The sequence below is a fragment of the Vidua macroura genome, chromosome 1, assembly GCF_024509145.1.
Source record: "Vidua macroura isolate BioBank_ID:100142 chromosome 1, ASM2450914v1, whole genome shotgun sequence".
Classification (NCBI taxonomy): Eukaryota; Metazoa; Chordata; class Aves; order Passeriformes; family Viduidae; genus Vidua; species Vidua macroura.
In genome coordinates, this window is record NC_071571.1 from 131,696,654 (window position 1) to 131,714,416 (window position 17,763).

Consider the following 17,763-nt stretch of genomic DNA (forward strand, 5'->3'; position numbering starts at 1 on the left):
AGCTACCATAACAAAATAGAAAATGGCTTCATGTTCGCCTTGTTTCAGAAAGTTGTGCATACATTTAGCAGCTGACTCTTTCAGATTCCAAAGTACAGATTGCTGCTTTTCATTTCTCTGATAAAAAGCAAAATAATATTCATAGCCCCTCAGCTCTTGAAATGGATAAACATTTCTCATAAAAATCCAGCAGCTCATTTTCAATTAATTGCAATAAATTAACCATGACAAATCCCTGAAATATACTTCTCTTGTGCTACTGCAACTGGGAGCAGCACCTCACCTGCTCACTTCTTCCTCATGTGGGCTCTCTCCCCACACCCCAATCTTTCACAGAAAAACCCACACTTGATATAGGTTGTGTTTGGTTTGTGGACATTCAGGATTTTCATCCATTGGAGGCTGGAGACCAATGCAAAAAATACTCAAAATATATCTGTATTTAATACTAAAAAATAATATTAAAACCTGTGTTTTAGGACTTCGTCCAAAAAGGACACTGCGCTTGGTGCTATGGACAGGAGAGGAGCAAGGAGGAGTAGGTGCCAAGCAATACTATCAGTTGCACAAGGTAAATATGTCTTTTCACCATTTTCTTGACAGCACTTTTCTCCCCAGTCTTATGACTTGACTACTATTTTTGTCAAGATGTTCAGCTTAATAGTTCACCAAAACCGGTGATTCCAGTTCTGCCTGAAAGTATATTTTCTGGGTTTAATCATAAATGTAAACCTAATCTTACATTTAACAATAAGCCATGCAACCACACATGTGTGTGTTCCGCTTGACCTAAGATACTTTGTCAGAAAAGTGTTCTGAAACAGATATTTCATGATATCTGCCATAGCTTTCAAACATAGCTAGCCTTCTGAGAATGAATGATGAATGGTCCACATATGTTTGCAATATAAATAAATTTTGTTTGCCTTATGTATTTCTGCTTCATTGCATTTTCCCATAATATTTTACAATGTAAAACATGAAATAATACAAAGAAAAGTATTTTCTACCTGATCTTGATAGTGTGTAGTCTATAATGTACTTACCAATTGTAAGTTTTGTGGGATCTGGAACATCCTAAAATGTTGATTTCTGGTGATGCAAAGAACACACAAACTCTATGACTTACGGCTGTGAGGATAAAAATATAACATCTATCTCTCCTGCCAACAGCTGCCGTTTCAAAATGCATCATGAGATAAAGTGCAGTTGCCAAAACTGTTGTGGAGATGAGTCTTTGGAATATGTGTGTGTTTGGGTGTTTTCTCCACGGAAAAATTATGCTTGCATAATTATACCTGTATAATAGAATATACAGAATAGTTTATACCTGTATAACTATCCTAAAGTAATATTTTATTCTTCTCCCTAATTAAGTAGTATAACTTCGTAGTATAAGGCGGAGACAAGGTGAATGCAGATGTGTCTAGGAAGTTACCTTTTCTGCAACAGCATGATAGCAGACTTGCAAGCAATTCTTAAGAGCATTTTTAATGCTAAGCAACCTATCAGAACAAATAAATGGGAACCTCACTTTGAATCAAATTCATTGTGATGAACCAAGTTAGATCAACTTGCACCTGCAATGGAGTTGTCAGAGATAGGTTTAGAGCAGTTAGAGTTTTCTGACTAATTGATGAACAATCAAATATTTCCCACTAACTAGTTTCATATTGCTAAGAAGTGTATTTAACTACCCATGCATAATGTTGTACCTCCTTGTATCTCCAAATTACAGGGATAACTCAGCTCTGTCATTTATTTTGGAAGAGGTACCCAAAAGCTTGCTTTCTCAGCTTCAGGGAGGCGACAGGTTGCAGTTTAGTATATGTTAAGGACTCTGGATTTACCACTGGTACTCTGATATTCATCAGGATTAAACTAGAATAAAATATTCTGGAATAAGTAGCACATGAAAGAGATGCTTCTTATGTACAGAACTGCATTTTGGAGGAGCTGGAAGGATGCTCTGTGCACACCACTCATCAGAAATGTATCTGAAGATTTACCTCTGTAGATGTCCATGTTAGACAATAAGATCCATCCTATGGTAGTGATGTCAGCAACACATGAAATTGTCTCATCATGTCTTATCTTTTGCCAAAATGGCTTTGTTTCACTGCTGTCTCAAAGATTTTTATTCAGAAATAACACCAAAAAGCAGACCTAAGGATCAAATAGGGAAATACAAAGCAGGCTGGGTGTTGCTTGCAAAATATTTGGTTACTTTGCTTTTAAAATGTTGAGACAAAGATGTGTCTCAGTTCTTGCTCTGCTGGTGAGATTCCATCTGGATGTTGTGCTCTGCAAAGAAAGCCCTGTCTGACTTAACAGTTTGTAATTTACATGGAGAATTTAAGCAGAAATGACATCCGTCTGTTGTTTGTTGTTCTTGTTTCCCCCCTGCCATGTGATCTGGCATAATTATAAATCGATTTGACTATAGGACGTTGCATTACTCATAATAATGGAATAAAGTTGATTAATACTGTACATTAAATTTAGCATGAAAAATAACTTAACCTTTTAATGATTTACTTGCTCAAATTTCTGGCAATTAGGATAGTATGGCACACACATTGCTTGCTGATGGTAATGAGTACAAGTTAAATAAGAGTGGTATTTAAAGATGCCTTGTAAAATGAAAGACAGCCTGTATGAGTCATCTACATAGATGGACTTATGAGTTTAGTTCGCTACAAACAAGTAGAAATATGAATGCAGTAATTCAGCACAGGCAGACATGGATTTCCTTGGCATAGTAAATTACCTCCTCATGTCAGTGGAAATGTGGCAAGGGAGAAGAAATGAAGACAATATAGTACTGGACAAGTACAGATGCTCTTATTTTTGTCACTTATTTATTATTTCTTTCAGTTTAAGTTCAGGTCCTTCTTCCTCATCCATCATTGTAGGTTGTCACTGCTAGAAAGTGAATAAGTTACTGCAGAAACAACTGAGATAGCAGCATAGTGGTTTTACTATGGTGCCAATAATTAACATGTATCCCTGTGTAACAGCATTATTTATAATACTCAAGTTTTTCTCTAGATCCCAGTATTATAATTTCTGATTATTAAAACTAGTGAAAAAATATTAAAAGCTGTTCAGAGCTTTATGAGAATGTAAGAGCTGCCATATTTGTTGATCAAAAGCTCTAGTGCTCTAGACAGTCTAGTGCTGTCTCCTGTTTCTGATAGTATTCAGTAAATATGTGCTTAGGAAAAGCATATTTGCCTAACTGCAGTCAGGTGAAGTTCAGACATTACATACATACATACATACATACAGAAATACAGACATACATTACTCACACAACCATGCTTTTGGTTTATCAAATATTTTTCTGGGGAGCATCACATGGTCCTTGTCCATTGTTTTCTTTGCATGTTTTTCTAAGCCATTTCCAAGAGTTGAAAGCCCTGTATATTCCAGCAGTTTCAGTGCCTCCATTAGTGCAAGGGTACCTGCCACCCAACAGGACACCACCAGAGCACCTGCTCAGTCTTGATCATGGGGTAGAAGCCTCTCAGGGGAACTACCAGCAGCGTTGCTTTCCAAGGAGATTCTTGTTGAAGTGCTCACTGCTTTTAGCTGTCAGCCAATAATTAAATTTAATCCCCAACTAGAAAAATAGTTGATTTTCCTTAATGTTAAAGATACTTATCTTGATAAAGAGCAGTGAAATTAAAGGATTTAAGTTCAAATCAGACTGCAGAGCTTGGAGTTTGACACTACATCTGAAGTCCTCTTCCAGTGCTTAGTGTTGTGTGACCCAATTGCTGAGTAGGGCTTTTCTGTACAGACAATACAGCAAACAGCTTCAGAATCATGAAACATCACAACACTACTTTCTCACACAAGTCAAATTGAAGAACTAATGGAACATAATTCTAGAAGGCCTCATGATGCAACTCTTCAGTACAGATTCTGCTACGACCTTTACTAATGATACCTAAGTGCCCTCAGCCAGAGTTAAGATTTTTGTGTGTTTACTCTTATGCTGTCTTCATGAAGGGAGAAAGAAATATATGTAATTAAGTTTCTGCCCTCCTTTTCATTGCTTTGGACTAGATTCTGTGAAAGGTCTGTGTACCATGAAACAAGGTTACAGTTATTTACCCAGCTGAATTAAGGGACTATGAATGACTGATAATATTTATTTTGGAATAGAAGTATTGCGTACAATCTCTTGGGAAAGCAAATATATTTTCTAATGAGAAGACCACGAGATCCTAGGCCACGTTCAAATTTACTTTAGTAACTCGGTTGTGATCACTGGAGACATTAATATATTATTAATTCAATTCAAACCCCATTACAGAAGGCATTCTCAATATTTCTGAATGTTGGTATTCTTATATTAATGATATTTACAGTACTTACCTCAATTTTTGGTGCAAATACCATACAGTATTTTAACTTTTTAGTAAAGGTTTAACTACATTTAAAAAATTAAATCACCAGTGTTTACTATGGCTTCTTTTTTTGTATTTATTACCAAGATCTGACATTTTGCTCAAACTGTGTCTGCTGAAAACAGGACTTTCTGAAATGCTGGTATATATTTCATGCTAGTTTAAGTACACTTCGTTGATGATCACACAAGATTTCTACTGTGATTTGCTAATGAGTTGCTTTCTCTAAGAAGCAAATATCAAAAAAATACTGATACTTTCAGGTGAAATTATTCTTCTCCAGAAAATATTGTCTCCTTAAAACCATAGTTTTCAGAAGACTTTAGATCCTGAAGTACCAAGTATTCTGGTGAAATGGAAGACATGAATTTTTATCTGATTTGAATCAAGCATATAAAGGACTTAATTGGGAATTTTTTTATGCCAGGAAAATGTGTTGACTGTTAGCCTTTTGACTTTCCTCAGGCAATATTCTCCGTAATCAAAAATTATGTAAAATTACTGCTGCATTTTTAGGTCGCTGATGTCCTGTTGATTCCTTTCATTGCAAAGGGAAAGAAATGCAGAAAGAATGAAATGTCCATTTGCAAAGGGAAAGAAAGAAAGTAATCACATTGTGTTCTCCAGCATCACAATAAGCAGTAGCACCACTGATTGTATTAAGCACAGTAAGGATTGCATAGCTACAGTATTATCTTTTACACCAGTTCTAGGTCCGTGGGAATTCCTAATTCCCTAGTATTTAGGAATAAACTTTCTTGTGAAAGCTGCAGAGAAATACAGATTTTGCTAAAACACAAATCCAAGTTTATTCCTTACACTGCCTGAATGATGGAAGACCCCAAATCAGTCATGACAGTGTGTCTCCCGGATATCTAATCAGTGTGTCTCCCGGATATCTAATCTTCATTCCATGTAGATAAAATTCATACATGTCTAGTGTTAGAAAAACTTTTCTCTGTGCATCTTTCTTTTTTTCTCTCAAGCAAACCTTCCATGTGCATCTTGCAATCTTCTTTGTCTGTGCATCTTTCTTCTCTTTCTCTCAGCAGAGCTGCCAGTTGAGTCTGGTATAGATTCTGATAGAGAATCTTCTGAGGATCACTGCTTCCAGCACATGCTTCAGGCAGATTCACCCATCCACAAGTCCTTTGTCCATTGGGATGTTCAGTTGTAAGAAAGTTGGCTTCCTCCTATCAAAACTCCCTGCAGCTGTGAAAGATGTACAAAATTATGTATGTGCTGTGATGATTTCTAAGGTGATGCAAATTTGTTTTCACTTATCTTTTATTTAAAGTCGCAGAAATACTCATTTGCTTCCTGAAAGAGTAATGTGGTTTACATCTTTCAAACAAAGATGTAAACCACAATTTTTAATTTTGGCATTGCTGCCTATTTTCTAGTGAAAACCTAAATCTTATCAAAAAAGGACAGTGGTGGGAATAGTCATTCAGAGCCATAGACATTGTTTTGATACCTTTGCATTTGAGCAGTAAAAGGTCTAAAGTTATGGAATGTTTTCCAGGAAGAGAACTTCTCTTTGATATGCCCATTTGTCAAAGAAAAAAACCTCCCAAGACAAGACTTCAGGCATACCTTACTCAGCCTGCTGCCATGTTCAGAGCTCTCTGCTTTCTCTTGTCTATCATCCCAGGGAACTTACATCCCAGGTCATCTCTGCGAGTGCTGGCAAATCATCGTAGAGGAAACAGTCGCAGTATTGTACAAAGCAAGACGTGGCAGTAGCATGGTTTTACAGAGTGAAGTGCTAATAAGTACCTGACCAAATTGCTCCAGGGCTGTTGAAGTTACTGGGACTTTTGTCATTGGCTTCTCAGAGGTCAGAACTTGTAACTGTCCTACAGGACAAACTCCTAAACCTGTAGACTTTTTTACATACTGCTTTCCCATAAAATGTGGCAGAAGAATATTTTATCTTGTAACAAAAGGATGAGCCTTTTTCGTACCTTGTCATCTAGGAAAAATTGTTCTTCTAAATCTTAAGCTTTACATCAGCTTTCTCCCATTTAATGATGGGATAATTTACAAAAATGAATAACTCACAGTGTTCCCGATTTTCCCTGTCTTCATTCAAAAAGAGTGTAAATGGTATGATCACACTTGTGGCTGGTGCTTATTATGCCTTGATGCTGGCATATCTCTTCTTCCTAACAGCTGTTGTGGTGTTTTTGCTCTAGTTTCAATTTATCCTGTTTTGCTTCATTAAATTACCTTCATACTAAACAGCAACTCAAAATTACACTACATCATGTTTATATATTATTGAATACTTAGAGGATGTTATTTATTTTGCTTTTTTTTTTCTTTTCTAGCTGTCACATGCACTTAGGCATTTCCAGGGTTTTTTCTTGTCTTTCCTGTAGTCTTAGTTGCCAGCCTAAAAAATCTGGATGCTGATTTAAACCTTTTTTTAGTACTGCAAGTGGGATGACCACCACTTCCCTGTGAATTCTACAACATGGTTGCCATGCTATACTTGTTTCCCGACTGCTCTGGGACAAATACTGGAATACAAGTGCTGTTGTTTCTTAAAGTTAAGTGTAAATCAATAACAGAAAGCTGAAAACACAATGTCAGATTAACTGATGTTCTTTATCACTGGAACAAATGTACCATTAGTCAAGTGCTTTGTCATTACAGACTTTGGTATTTTTCCTGTAAAGTGGTGATTCTTCTCAGTGAAACAAAAAAAAGAAAACCAGTAAATGAGCTGTTGGACAAGTAATACTCTATTTTAAGCAGCCCCAAAGTACTGAAGGCTTTTAGGATAGTTGTTCCCTGCATTAAACTTTCAGGTCCCTGCTTAAGGTGAGTAAGAGGGATTGCCATCTGTGACTCAGTGGATTAGTCATGAGATGTTGCAGTCTAGTTTAACATCTTGTAAGAATTAACAATTGGGATTTTGACTGAATAAGTAACTACTGTGAGGTATACCTGCTTAAGATTGCCAGTGACTAGCCTAGAAGAAAGATGTTTCCTACCAACAGACGTACCAGTCATATATATTACAAGGGTTTGCTTTCTTAGTGGAAAGAGTTTACTGTAATTACAAGCTAAATGACAGACCCCAGAGGGTGGGACAGTAATCAGTGGCACAGGGTCTGTTTGGAGGCCTGTCACAGGTGGTGTCCCCCAAGGTTCAGTACTGGTCCCACTATTGTTTAACTTTTCATCAATAACTTGGGTGAAGGGGCAGAGGCCTCCTCAGCAAGTTCCCTGACAACACAAAGCTGGGAGGAGCGGCCGATACCCCAGATGCTGTGCAGCCCTTCAGAATGGCCTTGGAAGGCTGGAGAGATTCCAGAGAAGAACAATCTGAAATTCAACAAAGGTGAAGGCAGGGTCCTGCACCATGTACCAGTACAGGCTGGGAACCAACCTGCTGGAAAAGAGCTTCATGGAGAAGGACCTGAGGGACCTGATAGACAGCAAGCTGTCCATGAGCTAACAATGTGCTCTAAGAAGGCCAAAGGTATCCTGGGCTGCACTAGGATGAGCACTGGCAGTAGGTTGAGGGAGGTGATCCTGCCCTTCTATGCAGACCTGGTGAGGCTACAACTGGAACACAGCATCTAGTTCTGGGCTCCACAGTACAAGAGAGATGTGAAGCTCCTGGAGCACACAGAGGGTGAAAAAGATAATGTGAGAAGACAACTGAGAAAGGATCTCATAAGTGTCTGTAAGTATGTGAAGGGAGGGTATCAAGAGGATAGAGCCAGGCTCTTCTCAGTGGTGCCAAGGAATAGGACAAGAGGCAATGGGCAAAAACTGATGCACAGGAAGTTCCACCTGAACATGGGGAAGAACTTCTTTACTTGTGCAGGTGTCGTGGAACAGATTTCTAAGAGAGGCTGTGGAGTCTCCTTCACTAGAGATATTCCAGAAGCATCTGGACACAATCCTGTGCCATGTGCTCTGGGATGGCCCTGCTTGAGCAGGGAGGTTGGACCAGATGATCCTCTGTGCTCCTTTCCAACCTTGTCCATTCTGTGATTCTGTGATTTCATGTTATCAGGTTTTTGCCTTAGAGATGAAAAGTACTTATATTTTTAGTTCTGCTTAGTTTTGCAGGAAAAATAGATTGTTTATAAATAAAACAGAAATAAAATGAATTAAAATTAAAAACTTAAAATAGGAGAAGCATTGGTAAGGATTGTGCCTAATTGTATATTCAATGAGAATAGCAAGCTATAGAGAGCCAATTTTCCCATGCAGTCTTTATTGTAATGTTTCATTTAAAAATTCAATTGAAGAGCTAAAGGTGAGATAATAAAGACAGATGACCTCCTCTGCAACCGAGTCATAAGAAGGCAAAGGATAAAAGTCTCTTTTGATGTTCAGAGAATTAGGCAGCAGGTTACACAGAGAAGTTTTAATTTTCTGGTACATACCAAGAGAAGTGGCACAATATCAAGATGCAGCAGATGAGATTACTTTCTGAAAAAAATTACATGCTGAGTTTAAAATGCTTATTTAGATGGTACATTCACTAGGAGAATGACTGAAGGAAGCAGCTGAACCTGCAATTATTTTTTTAAATCTTTCTGGTTTGTTGGTTCCTTTGAATTAGTCAAGGGGAATGTATGGTTTCACCTCACTTTGTTAATGGCAGTTATTCCTGCATCATAGATGGCAAATGATGACAAAGCATCTTCACTATTTTTAAGCAGTATATTTTAAGCATGTTTTCCAGCATGTGTTCCTCTCTGTGTATGTAGAAATGCCAATGTAGATGTACAAAAATGGGAACAGGGAAACCAATCTAACTTTTTTTAAGACTGCAACTTTCAAATTTGATGGTGAGTAGTTTTATAAGTAATCCTATCTTCTAGTGGACCAAATAGGGAAAAAGCTTTCTCAAGGACACATAATATTCCAAGTAGCTGTGACCTGTTTCTTTTTTGTTCCTCAGTGAAGTCAGTTTCTCTTCCTAGGGTGTCCTGTTTTCATGCCTCTCCAGCACATTCTCAGAACTGAATAGCTTTCTTACAGAACAACAATATGGTGTAATGTATTGTGGGTGGTTTGTTTACTCAATTTCATATTAAAATCACATGCAAACATTTATGTGAGAAAACACAACTGAAGAGCACAGCAATTCTGCAATAGTAGCAGTTTATGAATTTCTTGTACTTAGGGATTCTGTTGTTTTGAGTGATAAGAGAGATTTCTTTTAGGTGTCCATGTTGTTCCCATGCTCACTCTTCTCACTTCACTGCCCTTCCCCTGGACATATTGCTTTCCTCATTTCAGCTACTCTAAAAATGGACAGAAATCCTGCTTTGGAAACTCAACCGAAGAAGCTGAGTACCATAGCATCATATTTATGTAGGGCTCACTATACTAAAGTTAGCTTTCACTGGAAATTCAGCAGCACACTGAAATGTGTGTTGTCTTTATTAAGTCTTCCTCCTTGGGCATATGATAAAGAAGATTTACATTTTGAGACATACTTTCTGTTGTATCTGTGGAGCATCACTGGTCTGTTTTAGCCTGCAGTGTGCTTTTCTTGGCCTGCTTCTCTCCCACTGTATTCAGACAGTCTGTAAGTCATGATTCATATTGAAGCTCATAACGTCAGGATAGCATTTGATGATAGTCCTACACACTATATGTAGCCTAATTATTTACATTTAATCTTTCACAAACTGAAGATATTTTTCACTGTCTAAAAATGGTGATTGCCAATGAGGTGACAAGACTGGTTATTTGCACATTGATTTCCAGTAGTTAAATGGGTGGATACAATAGCTCTGCTCTGTTAGAATTGTTTCACTCAAAAGAAAAAAGTTTTGGGAAAGTATTAAATAGTTCTTAGCAAATTCTATAAAGGATATGTGAACGCTTATGTGAATTATTTACAGCCACCTGTATTACATATTTTGGTTTATATACAGAAAAATGTAAAAGAATTGTTTACTGAACTGTAAGCTTATATATGCTGGTAGTGACATGGATCTGTTAGTTGCTGCTATCACATATCCCTTGTAATGATTTCCTTGTAATAAATAACCCATGGCAGCCATAAAATTCAGGCGTGAGATCTGGGCATAGGAGTAAAACCTGCAGTAGGTTCTCTTAGTCACATTCAAGGAGGTCTGAAGTATAGCTTTTGTTCTGCCTGACCTGAGCATAAACTCTCTCTAAAAAGTTATGTGCCTCTCCAGATCTCATTTTTTAATGAGATCTTCATTCATGTAAAATTCCTATGTATTTAATTCCAATTAGACCTTTGTAACCGAGCAATCTAAGAAAATATGATAAGTAAATAAATTGCTAATTTTTATTCTTTTAGCTTAAAAGATTCTTCCAAATACACACTAAAAGCAAATATTATTATGCTACTTGTACACAAAATCTTACCTTTCATGTTTCTTGTGAGGATTTACCTTGGAAGCACAAATTTTCCTTAAAATAGATATTATTCCTTCAGGTCTGGGGGAAAACCTTGGCATTTCAATCCTTCAATCGGTCAGAATTGTCTATATGCTATATTGAAAATAACTTGTTTCTGAACAGGCAGCAGCTGGCTTTTAAATAGACTGTTCCTCACAGTCTATGAAGGCTTTGGATGCCTCTAATTTTAAAGCCAAAGGACCTCATACCCTCTCCATTGCAACAGAATTCCAGAGTCTCAAGTCTGAGAAGAAAGGGATGAAATGAAATGCAAATGAAAACTGCAATAAGGTGGTGATGGCTTACCTTTCTAGGTGGCACTTCAGAAGTCTGAAAGCAAGTATTTGAGAACAGCAGACCAGTCATGTTGTGGGTCCTACAGAATATTGGTGCCTCAATATAATTTGAATTGTTTCAGCCATTTCCATACAGAAAGATAGGTCCCTTCATTTATGCTTACGTACACATTTTCACAGGAAGCATTTCTCTGCTTCTGAAAACAAATTTGTTGTGGTATGCTCACAATGACATCTAGAATCCAGTATATGATACCAGCTAAAATAACAACCACAGCACAATATCTTCTTTTCTTACATGTTTAGGAAAATATCTCCAATTTTGATATCGTTATGGAGTCTGATGAGGGCACCTTCAAGCCATCTGGACTGGGTTTTTCTGGCAGTGCTGAAGCCCGGGACATCGTGAAAGAGATCATGACTCTGCTGCAGCCCATCAATGCTACAGATGTTTATGACACCGCAGATGGAACAGACATTGCTTACTGGATGAGAGACGGGGTGCCTGGTGAGTGTCCCTGGAGCCTGGCAGGGGCACTGCTCCCACTGAGCACTGCCACATCACATGGGTGGTCTGATATTTTCAAAGTATTAAGAAATTCTTTCTGCCAGGGAGTAAAATTTACTATAGGTAAAATGTATAAATTTTAAAAGGTGACCAACATAAAGTGCATTTGAGCTGCAGTTTAATAATGGTACAGATTATATGTAGAATAAAATGCCTAAAATCTTCTTTTCGGCTTTAAGGATTTATAATAATTAATCCCAGACTGGTGGTTTATAAATAGTAAACCAAGGCAGAGGGGAATTCTCCAATACAGAAGAAATATTTTAAAATTATTACTAGTTTTACTTTGAAATTCAGGGCTTTTTATCTCTGTTTTATATGTTGGAGAAACAATGTTTTTGAGATGTGACATTTAAGCTATGAGTCATTAAGGTGTGATAAAGGGGTAAAATTCTGAAAAGTTTGAAGTAGTTTAGGGGTTCATTTTGAGGATTGATCTGGCTCCAAGTGAGGAGCAGCTTGTTGGCAAAGAAACTTGTAAGCTGTGAGAGAGATCCACCACTGGCAGCACCCCTATGCAGGAGACCCCCACACTGGCACAGAGGCTTTCAGAGCACAAGAATCCCAACCGGAGCCAGCCTGAGTGAAGCCTTAGTGAATTTCCACTTGAACAATAGTAGAAAGAAAAGTTTCATAACAGTGGTGTTAAAAAAGTTATGATCAGTTTTAAATTTTAAGGTTCTTTTTCTCCTGTGTTTTATGGCTAAGTAGGCTGGCTCATTTCTTATGCTAGTTTTACTACTTGCTACTATACACTTAGAATCTTTTAATATTTAATTTACTGATGTTTTTTACCTTGTGGAAGAGAGTGAATAATGGAATATATTATTCTTATTTATGGTCAGATCCCCTCACTTCTCACTCAGTTAGGGTATACAGAGATACCATAAAGTTGACTGCTTCAATAAATGTATGGATATCTAATTTTGAAACCAAAATATCTATACTGGGCAAGAAGTATGGATGAATGGATATTATTAAACAGTTAGGAATTCAGCTTCTGTCCTGCTCTTTGGGTGAAGTGGAATCGGTTCAGTACCATCTCATGCAGCTGTGACAATGGTGTGCTGAGTTGATTTGAGAGACTGTAAGCATTACTGAGAGGCTATGGCCATGCATTATCCTCCACAGCCTGGAAGTGCCTGTGAAAAATATGTCTGTTAGAATTTCAGACCAACATATCTGTGTTGTAGTCACCACTCAGCCTATATTTAGAAAATGCAAAGGTATCAGAATTATTTCCTAGGTAAGGTGCTGGGAGCATTCCAGGGGGTCCTTGGGGACTTGCCTTGTGCTTCCCATCTGAATGTGACAAATTATGGAAGAAGACAGAAAAAATTAGCATTTAAATGCCTTGTTTTCAGTTGATAATGTGAGTGGTGCTTGTGATGGTGGTGAATATTGAGCTCTTGCACACCACTTCTCATCAGCTGTGGTGCACCTGGAGCATAAGCAGCTATAGCGTGCCATGGTCCTCCTGATTAGTCTTTGGGCCACTCAGCAGGAGCAATGCAGGAAAAAGCCATCTCCCATGGACATCTGTACTCCTCAGAAAGCATAAACTATGAAAAATATAAACCTTGGGAATATAAGCTCAACCCTGGGAAAACATGAATAAAGCGGAACCAAGACCTCAGTTTTTAAATGAATCTGATTTGTTTTCCTATTAAGAATTTGTCACATTAATTGATGGTGGATTTTTTTTTTTTTTCTATCTGTAGCTTTGGTTCATTTAACTTCCTGTTAAGCACATAGCAAAGTGTTCTTGCAGCATAAAGGAACACTAATTCTTTTCTTCATAAAGCCGCAGTGAAAAGAAATTAGCTCCACTAAAAGAATTTTGGCTGCTTTAGATTGTATTTCATGCTGTTCCAGGGAGAAGTCTAAGACATCTTCTAATCTTCATGCCTTGTCTGCAGTATTCTCCCTGCTTGAATGAGCCTTTATGATATATAATAACATTGAAACAAATTGAACACTCTGTAACAGCTTTTATAATTACGTTCAATTTAAACAAGCAGTCAAGTGTTGACACTTCATCAATTTTTAAAAAAATATTTTCTTGAAACTATACTGGTGACTTTGTTTCTGCAACAGGGAGAGAAAATATGGTGTACTTCTTGAACAATAAGAATGGTTTCTGACATATTTTCTCTTTTCTGTGTGAAATAGATTCCAGGATTCACCTTATTAGATGCTATTAATATTCTCCTCCTCCTACATCTTTTGGTCTGAAAGATCCACAGAGGGCAACACTACATGTATTTTTCAGAACTGTTCATAGCTGAGATAGGCAAAGAGACTGTAGCTTCTTAATCTCTGCTATTTTGAGCATGTTTAGTTTTGATGGACATGCAATGAAATGCTACTAACAGCAGTGATTATTCTGAGATTTTAGGATGAGAGAGGCCATGAGTTCACAGTCCTTAGCAAACCATAGACTGAAGCCTAAATTATACCTCTAAAGCACAAGCAATGTGATCTGCACCAAACACAGTGCTCTGGTTCTTTGTGACTGCAGAATGTTAGAAATATTTGTCAGTGGCCTTTACATTGGATTGTTTTGAGAACAGTTCAGCCCAGCAGTGAGGAATGCCTGTAGTTGTAGTTTTGTACTGATAGCCAGTTTTCAGCTACTGAAAATATTTGTATAACATTTGTTTTGCTTTTTCATAAAGCATAAATCAGAAGAAGGGGGGAGGTTGTGGTGTTGTATTTTATGATGTGGTTTTACAGTTTGAGATGACCATTGATTCTAAGACTGCTCATTTAATAATTATGCGATTATCTCCCTCATCTTTCTTTTAAAGTGTTCAATTCCATATTTTTTTTTATTAGGGATATATCCAGATAGTGGCACATAAAGCTGTTCCTTTGCAACACTAAATCCCAAATTAAGTTTGGCTAGAATTTGCAGATATAGGTGGGAAGATAGGTTGGTTGGCTTTATTTGTTTGGTTTGTTAACATACTTTTTCACAACAGCTTTCCTCAGTGTCTGAAAGGGCTAAAAAGCAATTAAGCAAGCCCTGCTAAACCAGTGCTAGGATATTCTTGTTGAAAAAGTGAAGTGTCTGATGATCACAGATACTTGATGATGACCAAAATGCTTTAAATGTGATTTAGAGCAGTTCCTAAGGTAACAGCCCTGGGTCTGGATCCGCTTTCCCTGCCAGCCTTCAGAATCTGAGAAGGGGGATGAAGTGTTTTTATTTGCATTACAGGATCCAGTAAACATAACTTCAGCTTTAGGTGTTTGGGAAGATGAAAATGGGTGCTTTCGTATATTTGCAGAAGAATGGCTTTTGTGACACATTATTTCCAGGAAAGCTGGTTCAAGGATGCTCCTTTCTGCTTGTCAGGGTGGTTATCTGTTGCTGCAGTGCTTATGATGGGAACACTTTGTTAGGAACTGAGCTGTGTTTGAGATCAAGCTGACCCAGGACATCAAACAACTCCCCAAAGTCAGGTTTCAATTGCTCTTTTAAAAATCAACCAGTGGCCTAAAGGTGAAACTCCTTTTACACTGTCACTTTGAACCTTGATGGTTGGCTGTGTTTCTCTGTCTCCACAGTGACTTGATTTTTTTGTTACACTGCATAAGAGGAAGAATTGTTCTTTCAGAAATTAATAAACCAGTAGTCCACTTAATTTTAATGTTTCTTCAGAAATCAAAAATTAATTGCTTACCCAATCTATTAGTCATTCAGGTGTGGCAAATAAAGACTATAATATATAATTTCTCTCATTTTTATATTTTCATAGTGCTTTTTTATTACCTTCATCTAAAATATGCTGTATTTTGGCCTGAGATGCCAGATTTTGACTTGGATTATTTCCTTTTGTATTATGTAAGAGGTTAAATCTACTCCTTTTCTGGAGCATGCTGCCCTCTCTTGCCCCTGTCCCCATCTTCCCCATAGCACCAGGCTCAGGTGCAAGCCTGCTGGCATGCTGGTGCCAAGCCTGCTCCTCTGCTCAGTGTCAGCCAGGGACATGTCTGAGAAAGCAGCATAACAGGAAAACTCCTTGACTTGAGGTTGCCAGCTGGACGTGAAAAAGTGAGCAAACTCTTTTTCCCAAATTGTAAGTGAATAACCTCTGTTCATTCTTGGCTGTGTCACTGTTTGGAAGTGATTCTCCACTGCGATGCTTGAAATGCTGCCTGTCAGATTACCTGTTTTGTACTGCCCACAGGCTTGGGCAGGCTCTTTGGATCCAGTTTCTAAGCTTCTCTTTATTTCCAAAAGAATAAACCCAGAAGAAATATCAGATGTACAGTCTAGGGCTTCATAAGCCAATGCTGAAAAGCCTTGGACTTGATGCTGCAGGGGTAAGGGGTGTTGCACTTGACAAAAACCTTCCTACAACATGAGGGAAGGGAGTGAACAGTAGGCATTAAACTTCCCTTTACTAGGTAGCATTTGTGTCACTTGCAATTTGAGATATTTAGCGCAGGAAATCACATATTGGGCTCCAGGTATTTGACAAAGTGACAAACTCAAGGCAAATGTCTCCTCAAGAAGCAAAAAGCTGGACAAAACTCCTGGACACTACTCACAGAACTAAACTTTTCGGACAGTATGATAAGTACCTAGGTAATTTTAGGTACTCCATAGGTGCTACATTTTTATATTTGCTAAGTTCCCACTGCTCTGGACGTCTGTTGAGCACAGTGCCAACATAACTACTATTTGTATGTGGAAATGAGGTGTACATGGTGTACATGCATGTCTTGCCTCAGTCTTGATCTCAGTAAGTCTGAGATATACCAGAACTTTTGTCTGATAATTAGCAATATGGTACTGCTTTTTCCAGCACTCCTTTCCTTTTAGATATCTTATTTTATTATTCATAAATTCATATTTATCATCATGGTGAATGAGTGTGTTCCACTGCAAAAGCCAAATCATTTGCAACTTGGGTGGTATTAAATTAAACCAGTATGCTAAGAGAACAATTATAATTGCTTGGCACTTTAGGAACCTACTGTAAGTGCTGAGGCTATTAGACCCATTTAAAATCTTGATTGCAGAAAGAACTGTGTGTATTAATCTGTAAAATAATTCATCTATTCTCTAATTTATCATTGTTGCAATAAAATGGGCTTTAGAAATTAGAATTACTCTGGAGTAATTAAATAAATTTAATATGCTGCAACTTTTTATGAAGGTCAATTCCTTAAAAGGCACATAGTTTAACATAATATCTCAGTTATATTAGCCTTTCATATGACCTTTTTTATTTTTAATAAAATTAATAAAGTCTTTGTGAATAATCATTTAATGAAAGGAATAGTTTGTAACTTATGATGTTTTCTTATAAGTTGTGCTATTAGACTACCAGACAAATTTGACAATACTTTACAGTTCCTTCCACCTTTGCTCTGCTTGGACTAGTCTTGTTTTGGCACAATGGAGTATTGTCTACATCTAATCATTAACAGGAAGCATTAGCTTTGCAAGGGATTTTTTGTTTTGCATAGACTAGACACAGACCATGCAAAAATACATCTGGATAATACTCTTGGTGAGAAGGATGGAGTCGGGCAATTAGGCACAGTGCCTGAATGCAAATTTTCCTGGTAGTTTTAAGAGGGCTTTTGTATTATATTTCTCATTAGCAATTCAGGCTATTTGAGTCTAAACAAAGTCAAAGTGGTTGAAAGCAAACCCCTTCTTCCAATAACGTTAGCGAGCTCTAGAAGAACGTTGCAAACTTGGTGAATTCTCTGTCATTTTGAATGTGTAAAACAAGACTTAAATGTCCTTCAAAAAGTACAGGGTAATTCAAACAGGAGAGATGGGCTTGATGCAGTAGATAGAAATTCTCTGCTGTGTGTTACTCAGAACGTCTGATGGTAATGGGTTTTGCTGGCCTTTAAGTAACTATGAATCTGCCAGTAAATATTACAAGCATTTTCATAATGAAATGCTTCTTTCTCATTTAAGCCTCACCCCTTTCAGACTAGATTTTTGAACATCATAAACTCTCGTGTTTCATTTGTACAACATTTAGATAATATTAATTACAGTTACAAAAATAGAACTATCATTAACTTGCCG

The 17,763-nt window shown here is 37.5% G+C and overlaps 1 protein-coding gene and 1 long non-coding RNA gene across 2 annotated transcripts in view; one reads left to right on the forward strand and one right to left on the reverse strand.

The window, feature by feature from the left end:
• CPQ (carboxypeptidase Q) overlaps positions 1–17,763 on the forward strand; it is a 145,498-nt gene that overhangs the window by 105,347 nt on the left and 22,388 nt on the right. Inside the window, exons 6-7 of the mRNA XM_053991471.1 lie at positions 480–571; positions 11,438–11,639. Of these exons, the coding sequence (XP_053847446.1) occupies positions 480–571; positions 11,438–11,639 (294 nt within the window). The remainder of the gene's footprint in view (positions 1–479; positions 572–11,437; positions 11,640–17,763) is intronic.
• LOC128815083 (uncharacterized) lies at positions 5,284–11,517 on the reverse strand. The gene is made up of 3 exons (XR_008439544.1): positions 11,430–11,517; positions 11,142–11,211; positions 5,284–5,630 (listed from the first exon to the last, which is right to left on the reverse strand). It is a non-coding gene; the product is annotated as an uncharacterized LOC128815083 (long non-coding RNA).